Source organism: Octopus sinensis, linkage group LG28 (genome assembly GCF_006345805.1).
Source record: "Octopus sinensis linkage group LG28, ASM634580v1, whole genome shotgun sequence".
Taxonomy (NCBI): Eukaryota; Metazoa; Mollusca; class Cephalopoda; order Octopoda; family Octopodidae; genus Octopus; species Octopus sinensis.
In genome coordinates this window covers 3,334,424-3,349,459 of record NC_043024.1, presented here as the reverse complement: position 1 = coordinate 3,349,459, position 15,036 = coordinate 3,334,424, and the positions used below count along the sequence as shown (strand labels likewise).

The 15,036-nt window shown below is 39.2% G+C and overlaps 1 protein-coding gene across 2 annotated transcripts in view; it reads left to right on the top strand.

Moving 5' to 3' along the window:
- The window catches only part of LOC115225793 (ubiquitin carboxyl-terminal hydrolase 20), an 86,264-nt gene that overhangs the window by 25,212 nt on the left and 46,016 nt on the right, over positions 1-15,036 (top strand). For both annotated transcript variants that reach the window (XM_029796750.2, XM_029796751.2), the window contains exons 4-7: positions 2,071-2,190; positions 8,434-8,531; positions 13,487-13,614; positions 14,708-14,777. In XM_029796750.2, coding sequence (XP_029652610.1) covers positions 2,071-2,190; positions 8,434-8,531; positions 13,487-13,614; positions 14,708-14,777 — 416 coding nt within the window. The remainder of the gene's footprint in view (positions 1-2,070; positions 2,191-8,433; positions 8,532-13,486; positions 13,615-14,707; positions 14,778-15,036) is intronic.

The following is a 15,036-nucleotide window of genomic DNA, read 5'->3' as shown; positions in this document are numbered from 1 at the left end:
CATCATCTTCAGGCTTTTGTTATGTTTTCTGTGGGTTTCTTTCTTTTTTTTTCTGTTGAGTCCTGGGTCAGCTTTGAATACCCTGTCTGTTTCTCCCCACCTCCTCAGGGACACAGTGTTCCAAAGCCTCCATGTCCTTTTATAAAGCAGTAAGGTGGGGTTTAGAAAAGATTCATGTGTTACACCTTCAAGGTGATGTTACCCACATAGAGCAATTCACAATCTTTTTGACTTGGTGACACATTGTTTTTTTTTTGGGCGGGGTCTTTCAAATTTTCAAAGCTGAAAGGTTAGAAAAATGTAAATAAAAAAACTAGTGTTTTCTATCTCCTCTAACTTCATTCCTGGCACTGGGCATCTCTCTTCCACCTCACTCCTCCACATACTTCACATTATTTATTATCTCCCTAACATCTGTTACCTCCTTGACTCACTCTTCCTCTTATGTGTGTATGTGTCCCCTTCCACCATTTGACAGCCGGTGTAGGTTTGTTTGGTGGAGGAGACTGATTGAATGGGTACCAGGCTTTGGAATATGGCTACTGGGGTCAGTTTGACTGGGCCTTTCAAGTCAGTGTCCTGGCGTGATTGAAACAAGTAAAAGATAAACTGTTACCTATTGTTTAGTTACAAGTCATTCTAAATTAAACACTTATTATATCTCCTCCATTTGATATTCACAATTGATCGCACAACCACCCATGTTCACCCCGCACTGCATCCTCCTCTATCCTCATCTCTGTCCATCTGTCACTCTCCTTCCATACTCTTATGAACTTACCTACTCATTTACCCAGTCCAGTCCTCTGTTACACTTCTTTTATATCCACCCTCCTGTAAATTGAGGGTATGCCTGACACATCTTCACCACCATCCATGCATCTCTGCTGCAGCAAGATACTGCTTTCTGTTCTTCGATCATGTCTTAGCCCCTCAACACATGGCATAAAGCCAGCTTTCCCAAGGCTACTCCCCATCCCCACCCCATTTATGGGTTTTTGTCTTGTGAGTTACCTGATAACCACATGGATGCCACTGCCAAGTAAAAACCATCTGGTACACACTGTAGTGTGTTTAGCATTTGGAAGGGCATCCAGCCACAGAAACTGTGTCGAAGCAGATATTGGAGCATGATACAACTCTCTGGTTGGCTGGCTCCTGTTGAACTGTCCAACCATGCCAGTATGGAAAACATATGTTAAATGGTGGTGATGATGATGAGCTCCTCCCCCTATTTTCCAAGATCCTCAAATTTGTTAGCCTTCAAGGATAGGTGAAAGAATGGATAAGTGGATGGTTTTCATGCTGTTTCCAAGAACATTGATATATAGACACCAACTACAAAGAAATATGGAGGAGGATAACCAATTAAATTGACTCATTTGGTAATTTCACTAACTGCCCCCACTCTCCTGTACCAAAGGCTGAAAGACAGACTTGATCTCTCAGCATTTGGTAGCTACTATCTGCATGCCCAACCAGCCACTGAACAGCTCAGTTTGTATGCTTCATATGTTGATAAAAAAATTAATTCAAGAATAATGATCATATCTGCTGTCATCCTGTCCTCTGAAAGGGTTCCTGTTATATGAAATGACTTGAGGCACAGGAAGATCAAAGATATATCTTTGATGTATATCTCAGTTTGTCACTTGTTAGCTGTCAGTATTCTATGTCCTTTAAAACTTCCATGCTTCCTGATACCTCCACCCCTGTTTTGATTTTTTTTAACAACTTATTCACTGTTCACTTCCTGTGCATATTCTGTGTACTGTTCATGCAGTTTTGGTTACCTTGGTTACCTGCACATGGTGATGCACTGGCAGGATCATTAGCATGCTGGGCAAAATGCTTGGCAGCATTTTGTCTTTATGTTCTGTATTCAAATTCTGCTGAGGTTGGCTTTGCTTTTCATCCCTTTGGGGTCAATAAAAAAGGACCATTTGAGCACTGGGGTCAATATAATCAACTTAACCCCTCCCCTGGACTTGTTGGCTTGGTACCAAAATTTGAAATCATTATTATTATTATTCTCATTACTCATATTTCTATGTTTTCTTTCTCTTTCAGGCACAAGAATGTCACACTTGTCATGCACAGCCTCCCAATCTCTGGTTGTGTCTTGTTGGCAACTGCAACTATATTGGATGTGGGGAATCATCCAGTGATCATAGTGGATATCATGCAGTGGTAAGATCCATTGTTTTGTTTCTTTTTATCTTTCTTTCCTTTGTCGTACAATCAACATAATTGATTTGTCATGTCTGACACTCTCTCTCTCTTTCTTTCTCTCTCATTCCTATTGTGGATCAATTTGCAATATCCAGCGCTAAGGACTCCACCACAATATAGCACAAGTGACTGGATCAGAACTCTTCACTGCTTAGATAGTTATTTGGTACCTGTTAACAGTTGGGTAGACTGGGCTGTTCAAGAATTGTCTTAGCTCCTGTCACAGAGTAGCGAGAATGTCTTATTCTGAACTATTGTCTTCTTGGTTGGTTGTCTGATGCCTCTTTACAGCTGGTTAGACTGGGCTACATAAGAATTAAGCCATAACAGTGGTGTTGATTAGATTTGAATTTCTGCTTTCTTGGCTGGTTGTTTGGTGTCCGATAAACTTCCATCAACCACCCTCTGTCGGTCAGTGTAATCAACTCTCTGTAGTTGCAGCATTTGCTCAAATGGTTGTTGGTTTCAAGTATCACCCATCCTTCTCTTCCTCCTCATTATTTTAACATTCACTTTTCTATGCTTGCTTGGGTTGGATGGAATTTTTTATTGCGGTAGATTTTCTATGGCCAGAGGCCCTTCCTATTGCTAATCTTCCAGCAACAAGTAATATTTCCCCATGATAGGAAACAAAAACACTGTTTGCATGACAATGACAACTAGCATATAATGTCAAAGCAGGGTGTCAGTAACACGCACACACACACACTATATATATATATATATATATATATATATATATATATATACACACAGGTATACCTCAACTTAAGTCATCTCAATTTGTTGTTCTTGATTATATGTTGGTTTTTAAAAATAATATATGGAAAATTAAAAAAATCAAGTTAAGCCATTTTACTCAACTTTACATCTGTCCACTACAAATATTAGAATTGTAAAATCACTAGAAAACCGTTAAAAGCGCATAAAATCCTATTACTGTACAATAAATAAGAATAAAAGCGTATAAAATCATATTAAAATATGTACAGTAAATGTTAAGATACACACCATAAAGTAATGTAGCTTAGTGAACGAAATCCTGAAATCAGCTGAGTTGTCTTATCAGTCTTTTTGGAGCTCATATTGCACTGTCATTGTCACTCATGATTCCTGCGATTATTTTGAATTCAGATTTGTGTACGTCTGTTTATCGGCTACTTTCTTATTCTCATTCATTTGTAACTTTTTTTTTGTCCCCATGGATCCTAAGAAAATTCATAGTGAAGCTGCTAAGAATCATGCTATAACACTGGACTGGATATGATAAAACGCCATGCAAAAGGTGAAGAAGTGGTTGCAGTTGCATGATTTTTGGGGATGGGTTGGACAAATGTATCGATGATTGTACATAATAAGGACAAGAATTTAGCACACATGGTTTTTACTAAACATGTATTATTGAAAATGCATTCATAAATAAAGTACAGAACTGGGAATGGTTATTATTGGTTTAGCCTGGAGACAAGTAAATTTGGCCTAGCCTAGCCTAGAGACAAGTTAATTCAACTTAAGTCGTGTCTCCTGGAACCAATTAACAATGTAGGGTGAGGTGTGCCTGTATATATATTTAACAGACTTCTTTCAGTAACATACACAAAATATATATATATACAACAGGCTTCTTTCAGTTTCCTTCAACTAAATCCACTCACAAGGCTTCGACCAGCTTGGAGCTATGGTAGAAAACACTTGCCCAAGGTGCCATGCAGTGGAACTGAACCAGAAATCATGTGGTTGGAAAGCAAACTTCTTACCACACAGCCACACCTGTTTTGTTGCAAGCATTTATGTTTTCAACTGATTCGTCTCATTCACTGACTGCAGACTTGTGTCTGTTTGCTGTTGTTTGTTTTGTTGTTTTTTGCTTGTTTACTCTATTTCTTTCTTTTTTTTTTTTACTCTAATATGAAACAACTGAGGACATTAAAGCATGTAACAAATGTTTCTATGTTAAGGGGGAGGTGGGGGGATCAGTTTGAATATTATCTGTTAATTATCAGGTATTTCCTTCCATTAAGATTTGAAATCTTACAGTACAACCACAAATTACTACTACTACTACTACGTGGGTGCAGGGAGGTGTGATGGTGCTAGAAGGGGGCAGAGACATTTAACCCTTCATAATGTTGGAATTTTTAGAATAATTATAATCACTACTAAATGTTTTTGCTGCTACTTCTACCACCACCACCACCACTGCTAGGACATGAATGCAGGGAGGTATGATGGTTCTGATAGGGGTAGACATTTAACCCTTCATAGTGTTGGAAATTTTAGAGCAATTACAGTCACTACTAAATGTTGCTGCTGCTGGTGGTGATGCTGCTGCTGCTTCTACCACCAACACCACTGCTTGAACATAGGTGCAGGGAGGTGTGATATAAATGGTGTTGGTAGTGGTGAGAGTCTTGTAGAGACTGTTAACTCTTCTTAATTTTGGAAATCTTTAAGGCGGGGAGCTGGCAGAGTTGTTAGCATGCTGGGCGAAATGCTTGGTGGTATTTGATCTGTCTGTACGTTCTGAGGTCGACTTTACCTTTCATCCTTTAGGGCATAGATTCTCAAAGTGGGCATTGAGACGGTCCAGGTGGGCGCTGGTGTCTAAGGTAGCAGTAGAGAAAAAGGAGGCATTTGAAGGAAGGCAGTGAATTGGGGGATGCTATGAATTTATTATAATATTATTATAGTATTGTGAGCTGGCAGAAACATTAGCACGTCGGGCAAAATGCTTAGCGGTGTTTCATCTGTCTTTACGTTCCGAGTTCAAATTCTGCTGAGGTCGACTTCATCCTTTCATAGGCACAGGAGTGGCTGTGCGGTAACTTGCTTACCAACCACATGGTTCTGGGTTCAGTTCCACTGCATGGCACCTTGGGCAAGTGTTTTCTATAGCCTCGGGCCAAACAAAGCATCGTGAGTGGATTTGGTAGACAGAAACCGAAAGAAGCCCGTCGTGTGTGTGTGTGTGTGCGCGCGCATGTGTGTTTGTGTGTCTGTGTTTGTTGCCCCTCCATTGCCTGACAACCGATGTTGGGTGTTTATGTCCCCATAACTTAGTGGTTCAGCAAAAGAGACCGATAGAATAAGTACTAGGCTTACAAAGAATAAGTCCTGGGATCGATTTGCTCGACTAAAGGTGGTGCTCCAGCATGGCCACTGTTAAGTGGCTGAAACAAGTAAAAAGTAAAGAGTAAATTATATAATAATATATTAAATATCAAATGATTCATAGTGTGTATAAATTAGTAAAATATTGATACATAAAAATAGGTGTGGGGGGCACTGAGGGTATTATGTGGCCATGAGGGGGAAGGCAGTGGCCCAAAAAGTTTGAGAACCTCTGCTTTAGGGAATCAATAAAACAAGTACCAGTTGAGCATTTGGGTTGATGTAATCGACTTAACCCCTACCCGAAATGTGCTGGCCTTGTGCCAAAATTTGAATTCAATATTGGAAATCTTAGTACAGTCACTGTAACTACTGCTGCTACTACTTGTTGTACATGGATGTATCGGGGTCAATCATTTATCCCTTCAAAAAATTGAGAATCCTAGTGTGACTACAATAGCAACTATTGGTGCTAACAAGGGAACCTCTGCATCAGTGGTTCCTCAATCAGGGTCCATGTGACCCCTGAGATCCATATAAAGTTTTTGGGTGTCTGTGTAAGCAAAATCATAAATTGGGTCCTCAGTAGTATTTTAAGGGTATATGGAAATAAAAATTGGCTCTACATGTATTTATTGCAAGAAACAGCTAGGGTTCTTTAACCCTTTAGTGTTCAGATTACTCTGTCAAATGTAATACTTATTTCTTCATATTGCTTCGAAGTAATCCTGCATATCTTGTAGCTTTGAAATTTTGATGGTGCACTTATTTGCTTTCAGCATGATTTTGTAGAGTAGGTGTAAAGGACTGAATCATGCCAGTTTGAACGTAAAACAGTTGGAATATTTGAGCTAGATATGGCCAGTTTAAACACTGAAAGGTCGATGTTTTATATAGTTTATGTTTCCATCTCCTGAGACATGTCTTCTTAGAGAGTGCTGTTGCAAACCTATACAAGTGAATGTGTGAAAAACAAAATAGAAATTTTGAAAGAAGCATCTGTTAAACAAGATTTTAAATACCGAATAGCTATTGGTATAGCTATTGTAATAGCTATAGTAATCAGAAGGGCCCACATGTAAAAAAAAATAGTCAAGAACCACTGTTCCAAATGGTTGTTTGACTTGCTAGAAATTTCGACCAGATCTCCTTCAAATTGCACATTTCATCATTTTTACTTCCCTCTTTTCATGCTTCTCCCTGACACCATCCTGTCACTTGTCTTTTGTTATCTCAGTTGTAAGGCTTGCCTTCTTTAGACCAGTCTTCATATTTCTTCCCATGTCTTCCTTGGTCTTCCTTTCTTGTGGGTTCCTTACACTCAGATTGCCCAGCACTTCTTTACCCAACTATCTTCCTCCATACACTTTATGTGTCCATACTGTCACCGTTTCCTTTTTTTGCACACTACATTTGTTTTTGTGTTCTTTCTTTTGCTTGTCAGCTGCCTTTTCATGCCTCCGACACAAGTGCCCTTTAAATGTCACTAGCACTGACCACAACTATTTCACTTAGCTTGATGTGTCTTCTAAAGCACAGCAACTCGCCAAAAGTCTCAAATCACTTGTCATCACTTCTGTGAGACTCAACATCCTACGTTTTCCTGGGTTGACCACTTCCACAGGTTCCTTCCACAGTTAGAGATGGGAACTTCTTTACACATTACTGCACTCTCAGCTCGTTTTGCAAACCTCTTCTGTAGCCAGTACTGTGATCTATAGGTTTGCAGGAATTCACAGGACGGTCAAGTGCAAGGTGTTCACATTGTCATACTGCATCCTATATGATGCATGCTAAAGTGTGCAGCAATGGTCCTAAACTGGGGCGAAGCGGGGGAGACCTAATGAAATTAGGAAAACGGTTCTAAAGAATGTGTCAACTAGCTACATACCATGGGACTCCTCAATCAGGGGCTACACAGCAACCGTCATTGCCATCAACACAACTACTATTACGTTACCCATTGTTGATGGTACTTGAGTGTACTAGGAGGTGGAGGAGGCGGCAAAGGTGTGGTGGGGAATAGGTATGCTTTTATTTAAAAGTAATTTTAATGCAGAGTCACACACACACAATGTTTAGAGAAAGAAAACAAGCTCTAATTAGTATTTTTATTTATTTATTTTACTCTAATTTCGTTTCCCAGTTCAGCTTATTAAAGCTGCTCTTATCACCTTCGTATCGCTGCCATAATTCTTTTTAAAACACAACTGAGACTTGTCTTCCCTTTAGTTTATTTAGCAATGGTCTCTTGCTATCACTGCCTCTGTACCACCATCAGTTGTCTGCTCTCTGAATTAGTACCTACTGAAATATGTTCTTAGGGTCAATATAATCAGTTAAACACTTAAAAGTAGTACCCAGTATGGGGGTTTGAACCTAGAGCCAAGTGATTACAAAGCGGACTTCTTAAACATGGAGCCATATCTGCACTCTTAAGATATTTACTAAAGTCTGAGTTATCATAGCATTGATGTCATTGTCATCATTTTCACATCCACTTTTTCATGCTTGCATGGCTCAAGTGAAGCTTTTACTGAGACAGATTTTCTATGGCCTGATGCCTTTCTTACCACCTGTTTCCAAGTAAGGTAATATTTCCCCGTGACCTGATGTTTCCGCGGAATATTGGAAACGAATGGCACTGTTTGGATGACAGTGGAAATCATTTTACAGCTATCACAATATCAAAACAAGGAAACACAAACATTCACAGACAAACATTGGTCTTCTTTCAGTTTATGTCTACCAAATTCACTCACAAGGCAGTGGTCAGTCTTGGGCTATAGTAGAAGACATTTGCCCAAGTTGCTATGCAGTGGGACTGAACTTGAAATTATGGTTGGGAAGCAAACTTCCTAACCGCACAGCCACCCCTGCAAAGACGCTAAATGATGATGATGATGATATATGTGCGTGTCAAGTACTTTTCCTCACATTTTAAATACAAACGTGTATATGTATCACGTGGGAAGCTTTACGTAGGTTGGAAGGTGTGTTATTTACATGTAGTTTCATAGATAAGATGCTGATGGCTGGACCAATTTCGATGCTAATATATGTACATGACGTCTATATGTTTATATTTAGGAACACAATCACTGTCTGACTATCAACTTGACTACCATGAGAATTTGGTGTTACTCTTGTGAAAATGAAGTTTTGGATCATAACAGCCCACCATTACAGTAAGTGCCTTCGGATTTTTTTTGTGTAGAATTCTGTGTTTCTATGTATTTTCTTTAACATTGTGTGTGTATGTTTTGTTGAATAGGTTGTACTTGTAATTCGTAAGCCTGACCTTGTCACTTGTTTAGTATGTTTGCGGGATTGTGTTCAGGATAGAAGTATTTGTGGAATACTCGGCCAGTTTGTGTATCTATATGCATTCTTAACCAAGAATATTGTTGACAGTGGCTTTGAAGTTTTGGCCGGTTAAGCCAAATCAGTGAGGAGGTATTTGTGGGTGGATGTGGATGTTTCTGGTCATACTTATTCTACCCTTGGATAATGTTAAGGGTACAGATGTCTGTGGAATATTCTGTTACCTGGTGTCATAATACAGTGACTAGGTAGTTGTAGTGTGTATGTGTGTGTCTACTCTTAAACAAGAATAATGTTGATAGTGACTTTAAAGTTTAGACCAGTTAAGCCATCATCCGACAATGGCTTAACTGGCCAAGACTTCAAAGTCACTGTCAACAATGTTCTTGTTTAAGAATCATCTTGTATTCTACAGATGTATAGTCCCACTGTGCGGCACCTTGGGCAAGTGTCTACTACTACTATGGCCTTGGGCTGACCAAAGCCTTGTGAGTGGATTTGGTAGACGGAAACTGAAAGAAGCCCGTCGTATATATGTATGTGTGTGTGTTTGCATGTGTTTGTGTGACTGTTTGTCCCCCCACCATCGCTTGACAACCAATGTTGGTGTGTTTACATCCCCATAACTTAGCGGTTTGGCAAAAGAGACCGATAGAATAAGTACTAGGCTTACAAAGAATAAGTCCTGGGGTCAATTTGCTCGACTAAAGGCGGTGCTCCAGCATGGCTGTAGTCAAATGACTGAAACAAGTAAAAGAATAGTAACTCTTCAGGTTAATGTAAAATTTTTTTATTATCAATAAACACGAAAACAAACATCAACACACACACACACACATCTAGAGGCAGACAATAGACATTTGACCTCTGTAACAATGCAATAAAATGTTTCCCTGATGACGACGATCCATTGTGGTTAAGCATCAAATTTTACTGGGAACATTCAATGCAAAGTTCCAAACAACCACAATGGTGAAACATGTGTAGGGAACAAAGGATGTTCACTTGTATTTATCATAATTTCTCCTGAATTTACTCTTTGTGTCATAACTAGAAATACTACTAAATATAGTAGTTACATGACTCCATACTTGAAGCAGACCAAACAATGGTCATCTTGTGGAGCTTCAAACTCAACAGGAGCAGTTGTACATCCAACTGAACATACAAGATGTACTATATATTCTTTTATTCTTTTACTTGTTTCCGTTACTTTGACTAGCCATGCTGGAGCACTGCCTTAAAGGGTTTTAGTTGAAGAAATCAACCCCGGGACTTTTTCTTTGTAAGCCGGTACTTATTCTGTCTATTTTGCTGAACTGCTAAGTTACAGGGACATAAACACACCAACACTAGTTGTCAAGTGATGGTGGTGGGCAGTGGGGACAAACACACACACATACAAGTGGCTTCTTTCAGTTTACATCTACCAAATCCACTCACAAGGCTTTGATCAACCGAAGGCTATAGTAATAGACACTTGCCCAAGGTACCATGCAGTGGGACTGAACATTGTACCATGTGGGTGGGAAGCATGCTTCTTACCACACAACCATGCCTACACCTATATATATATATATATATATATTATATATATATATATATATATATATTCATTCTCTCTCTGTTTATTTCTTAATATTCCTTTCTGTTTAAGAGCGTAGGCTCGAAACCTAAAGGGCTTTCTCACTTTACCAAACTTGAAACTAATACACCTGCTTGTTGTCCATACACCTGTCATCGTCTTTTGTTTTTCTGTAAATTTCAACTATATGTGTGTGTGTGTATATATTAAAGCTATAAAATTGGAGGTATGAATGGTGAATATATTTATTTAAATACTTGTCATTGTTAGGATTATGACTGTTTCACAGCCTTCAGCATATAATAATAATTTTAGTGTATAATAAGTTATTTTACATTGTCTGCACTAATGGACATATGCTATGCTTTATACCAGATAATTGTATATTTAGCTCATGGTTACACTGATTACTAGAACATCAGTGTAACCATGATGTTGTGCAATGTTTACATCTGCATCATCTTCTACCGTCTGATCTCTATACTGGCATGGTTGGAGAGCTGCCCAGGTTCCATTGAATGTTAAGATGGGTGTGAAGCGTTTTGCCTGGCAGACTAATGATTCTGCCAACTAACTATCTTTTTAATAATAATCCTTGGGAGAGGAGACTAGTTAATTACAATGGCCCCAGTAGTTAACTGGTACTTTAATTTTATTGACCCTAAAAGGATGAACAGCGGAGTTGACCTGAGCAAGATTTGAACTCAGAAAGTGATGATCACTGTGAAAGTGGAGTGCGTGACTGTGCCACTTTGTGATTGTGTGAGTGAGTGAGAGGAACTTTATGATGATATGTGTGTATGTGAATAACTCTGCAATGATGTGTCTGAGTGTGTGTGATGCTTTGTGATAGTGTGTGTTTGAGAGAGAGAGTGAGGGAGAGAGACTGACTCTTTGTGATAGTATGTGTGTGCATGCTTGACTTCACCTTTGTGCATAACTGTGTGACTGGTACAGTTTTTCTGCATCAGAACACCAACCAGTCACATTGATATCTCCCACAATTATTAATCTGGGACACATACCAAGATTCCAGGAGGAAGTTGCGGAATTCCAGTGGGATTTTTTTTTTTAAAGGTCGAAAAATAATTTTATTATTCACCATTTTTTTGTTTTCTTTTTACCTAATTTATTTTCTTTAATATTCATTTTAATGATGCCAATGTTTAATTAATATAAGGTTGGTGTTAATGTTATGCAATAATACAGTATGTTGTGCAAACAAGCTTTCTTATCGTAGGTCAGAGGGGGAAGAGAGTATCGTGAAGGTGAGGAAATATACAAAAAGAAGAAAACAATGCTAAAGAAACAGTTCTAGATTATTCTAACTTGATTTGTCCTTGCTCCATGACAAAATGGCAACAATAATAATGTTTACCTTGTAATATTTGTTCTCTTGTCTATGATTGATTAGAAGTCACAATAATATGAAATATAACTTTACTATTACTGGTCTTTTTTATTAAACCATGTCGTTTACTGTTGTGTGTATATGTGCGCATATATATAAATGTATATGTGCGCATATATATAAATATATATGTATGCATATATATGCATATATAGTGGAGGCGCAATGGCCCAGTGGTTAGGGCAGTGGACTTGTGGTTGTAGGATCGTGGTTTTGATTCCCAGACCAGGCATTGTGAGTGTTTATTGAGCGAAAACACCTAAAGCTCCACGAGGCTCCGGCAGTGGGTAGTGACGATCCCTGCTGTACTCTTTCACCACAACTTTCTCTCACTCTTTCTTCTGTTGGCCTGCTTGCTTAGTTAGCGGGATGGCATGATTTGAAGGCTAAAACAATGCGAAGCGCATTGTGACCAGCAATGTGTAGCAACATCTGATAGCCTGGTCTGTCACAGTGATCACGGTGATATGGATATATGGGTACAGGATGTCACCAACTGTGCAAACAACATGAAATATGTAAAAACAGGACAAGTAAACACAGAGAAATGACCCTTCATTAGTTGTTGGCTGTCTGTCTACTCCTCATTTCAAGTATTCAATGACAATATGAGTCTTCAAGGACAGTTGCTCCCATAAATTCTAAAATAACATTTAGGATTTATGGAGGGTCAAAGTTGGGAAAAAAACAGGATTGGTGTGGCTGTATGGTAAGAAGCTTGCTCAAGGTGCCTTGCAGTGGGATTGAACCTGGAACCATGTGGTTGGGAAGCAAGCTTCTTACCACAGTCATGCAAACACACACACAACTTTTATATGACTCATTTTAGTCATCGGCCAGCAGCCATGCTGGAGCACTACCTTGGAGGCTTAGTCATATAAATCAATCCCAAAACACGCTTCTTAACTATGCAGCCATGTCTGCGCACACATGCACACATAAATTACCAGTCATTTACTAGGGTCAATGGTTTCAACTATCTCCCTCAACTAATATTACTGTTATTATTGAGTGAGAGAACAGTGCATGCCATTAAAATGACACTGGGGTAATATATACAGAGCCTAGTATTCCCATCATGACTACCCATCTGATAAGTGTACACTAATCACACGCATCACAACCATATGTGTGTGACATGGTGATCTCATATCGAGATAACCAGCGCATAACCTTGCAGGTGAGGCCCAGTTAGAATTTCCCTCAGGTCAAGTAGCCCATCCTGCTCAAAAGGTCCCTGAATAAGAGTTGTTTAAAGATGTTTCCAGAGTTGAATTATCCAAACCCCTAAGAATCCCTCTCAGCACATGGCTATGATGCTCCCCCACTACTTCTGCTCATGATCAGGGGTGCACATATTGTCAGCCACTAAGGAACATGCTCAACTGGTTACGGTCAACCAACTGACAAGCAAATCTGTGGTATTGAACAGAATATTTACTGTAGCCCATCTTTTATACCTATTTCTTTATTACTCACAAGGGGCTAAACATAGAGGGGACAAACAAGGACAGACATAGGTATTAAGTCAATTACATCGACCCCAGTGCGTAACTGGTACTTAATTTATCGACCCCGAAAGGATGAAAGGCAAAGTCGACCTTGGCGGAATTTGAACTCATAACGTAACGCAGACGAAATACCGCTAAGCATTTCGCCCGGCGTGCTAATGTTTCTGCCAGCTCACCCATCTTTTATACCAAGACAAAACAATGTACATGATAACACTTTCAATTACTTAAGATCAGAAGGCACGAGAGCCAGTGCCTGATACTGCATCAGGGCATTTATTATTATTATTATTATTATTATTATTAATTCAGAATATTAGACCGGCCATACCAGATGCTAGACCACCAAGATGTTTCAACTGACAGCTCACCACAGAGAAGTGCATTTGAACCCGAAGACTCGGAGTCTGATATGGATGATGATACTATTAAACCCAGAGGTAACTAAATGTTTTGCTCTAGCTCAGTCGTCACTATTGCATCCCATTGTCTGTCAAGGACTACATTGTTCAATGTGTCCCTACAGTAGTGCTTTGAGGAAGCTTTGATTGCTATTTGTAACATGTCGAGTGACCATCTAGAGACTCCCTTGTTAAGTTATGTATGTATTTGCATGTGTGTGTGTGTGTATGTATGTATGTATGTATGTATGTATGTGTATGTATATATATATATATATATATATATATATACACACACACACACACATACAGGATGTGATGGATAAAATGATGCCATTTTATATTTTTGGTTGATTTTTGTCGACTACGCATTACAGTAGGGTCAGTTAGGCACTGTCTGTGAGAAAAACACCACTATCTATGATGCAGTTCACTCTGCCAGAAATTTGGAATCGACATGCTGTACTGCTTGGCATTTGCGCCAGGAGCTCCAATACAAGCATTTCAGTGTTTGGCTGTTAATGTGTGGACAGATTGTCCCCAAAACTTGTTCTGAGAGTGATAAAAATCAAACATCCTGTCAACATCAGGGTGTTTGGCATGATCACTAGTGATGGTAACATTATGCCTCCATTCATCTTCTCACATGGTTTCAGACTCAACAAGAAGGCCTACATCAAGTTCCTGGAGGAGGTAGTGCTGCCCTGGGTCAAGAAGGTGGCTGCTGGAAGACCCTATGTCTGCCAACAGGATTCTGCACCATGCCACACAAGCAGGAGAACCCAGTCATGGCTGTCAGACAATCTCTGTGACCACATCACTCCTAACATCTGGCCACCTAACTCCCCAGACTGCAGCCCCCTTGACTATTATGTCTGGGGCACATTTGAGTGAGAGACCAACAAAACTCCTTGTAACACCAAACATAAACTGAAGGCAAGGATTATGGCAGCATTCACCAACTTAAACAAGGAGACTGCCCAGAAAAGTTGCATGAGATTCCAAAGTCGTCTGGAGGCTGCAAGTTGAAGGCAATGGCGATTTTCTTGAATAAATTTACTCTTTAGTATTTCAAGATATTTTTAATATATACACCAACACTGTGTTAACTTACTCTCGTCTCTGTTATCAGGTTTAACAGGTTTACAGAACTTGGGCAACAGTTGTTATATGAATGCTGCTTTACAAGCTTTATCAAACTGGTAAGAAGCTATTTTATTCCATCAGTTACCTCTTTTGTAAACCTCATTATTGCTACTGTTGTTATTTTGTTCCAGGTGAGCCCTAATCAAATGGACTAATGAAAAAAAAAGACATTCTATCCATAGCCAGCTAATCTCTTTTTTTCCTTTTTTCTTTTCTTTTTAATAGGTACTGTGTACCCAAGACCATTTTAAGTAATGTGTCCCATCTAATAAAAAAAATAGGAAAAGGTGTTATTAAGGGAGATTAAGCTGCTGC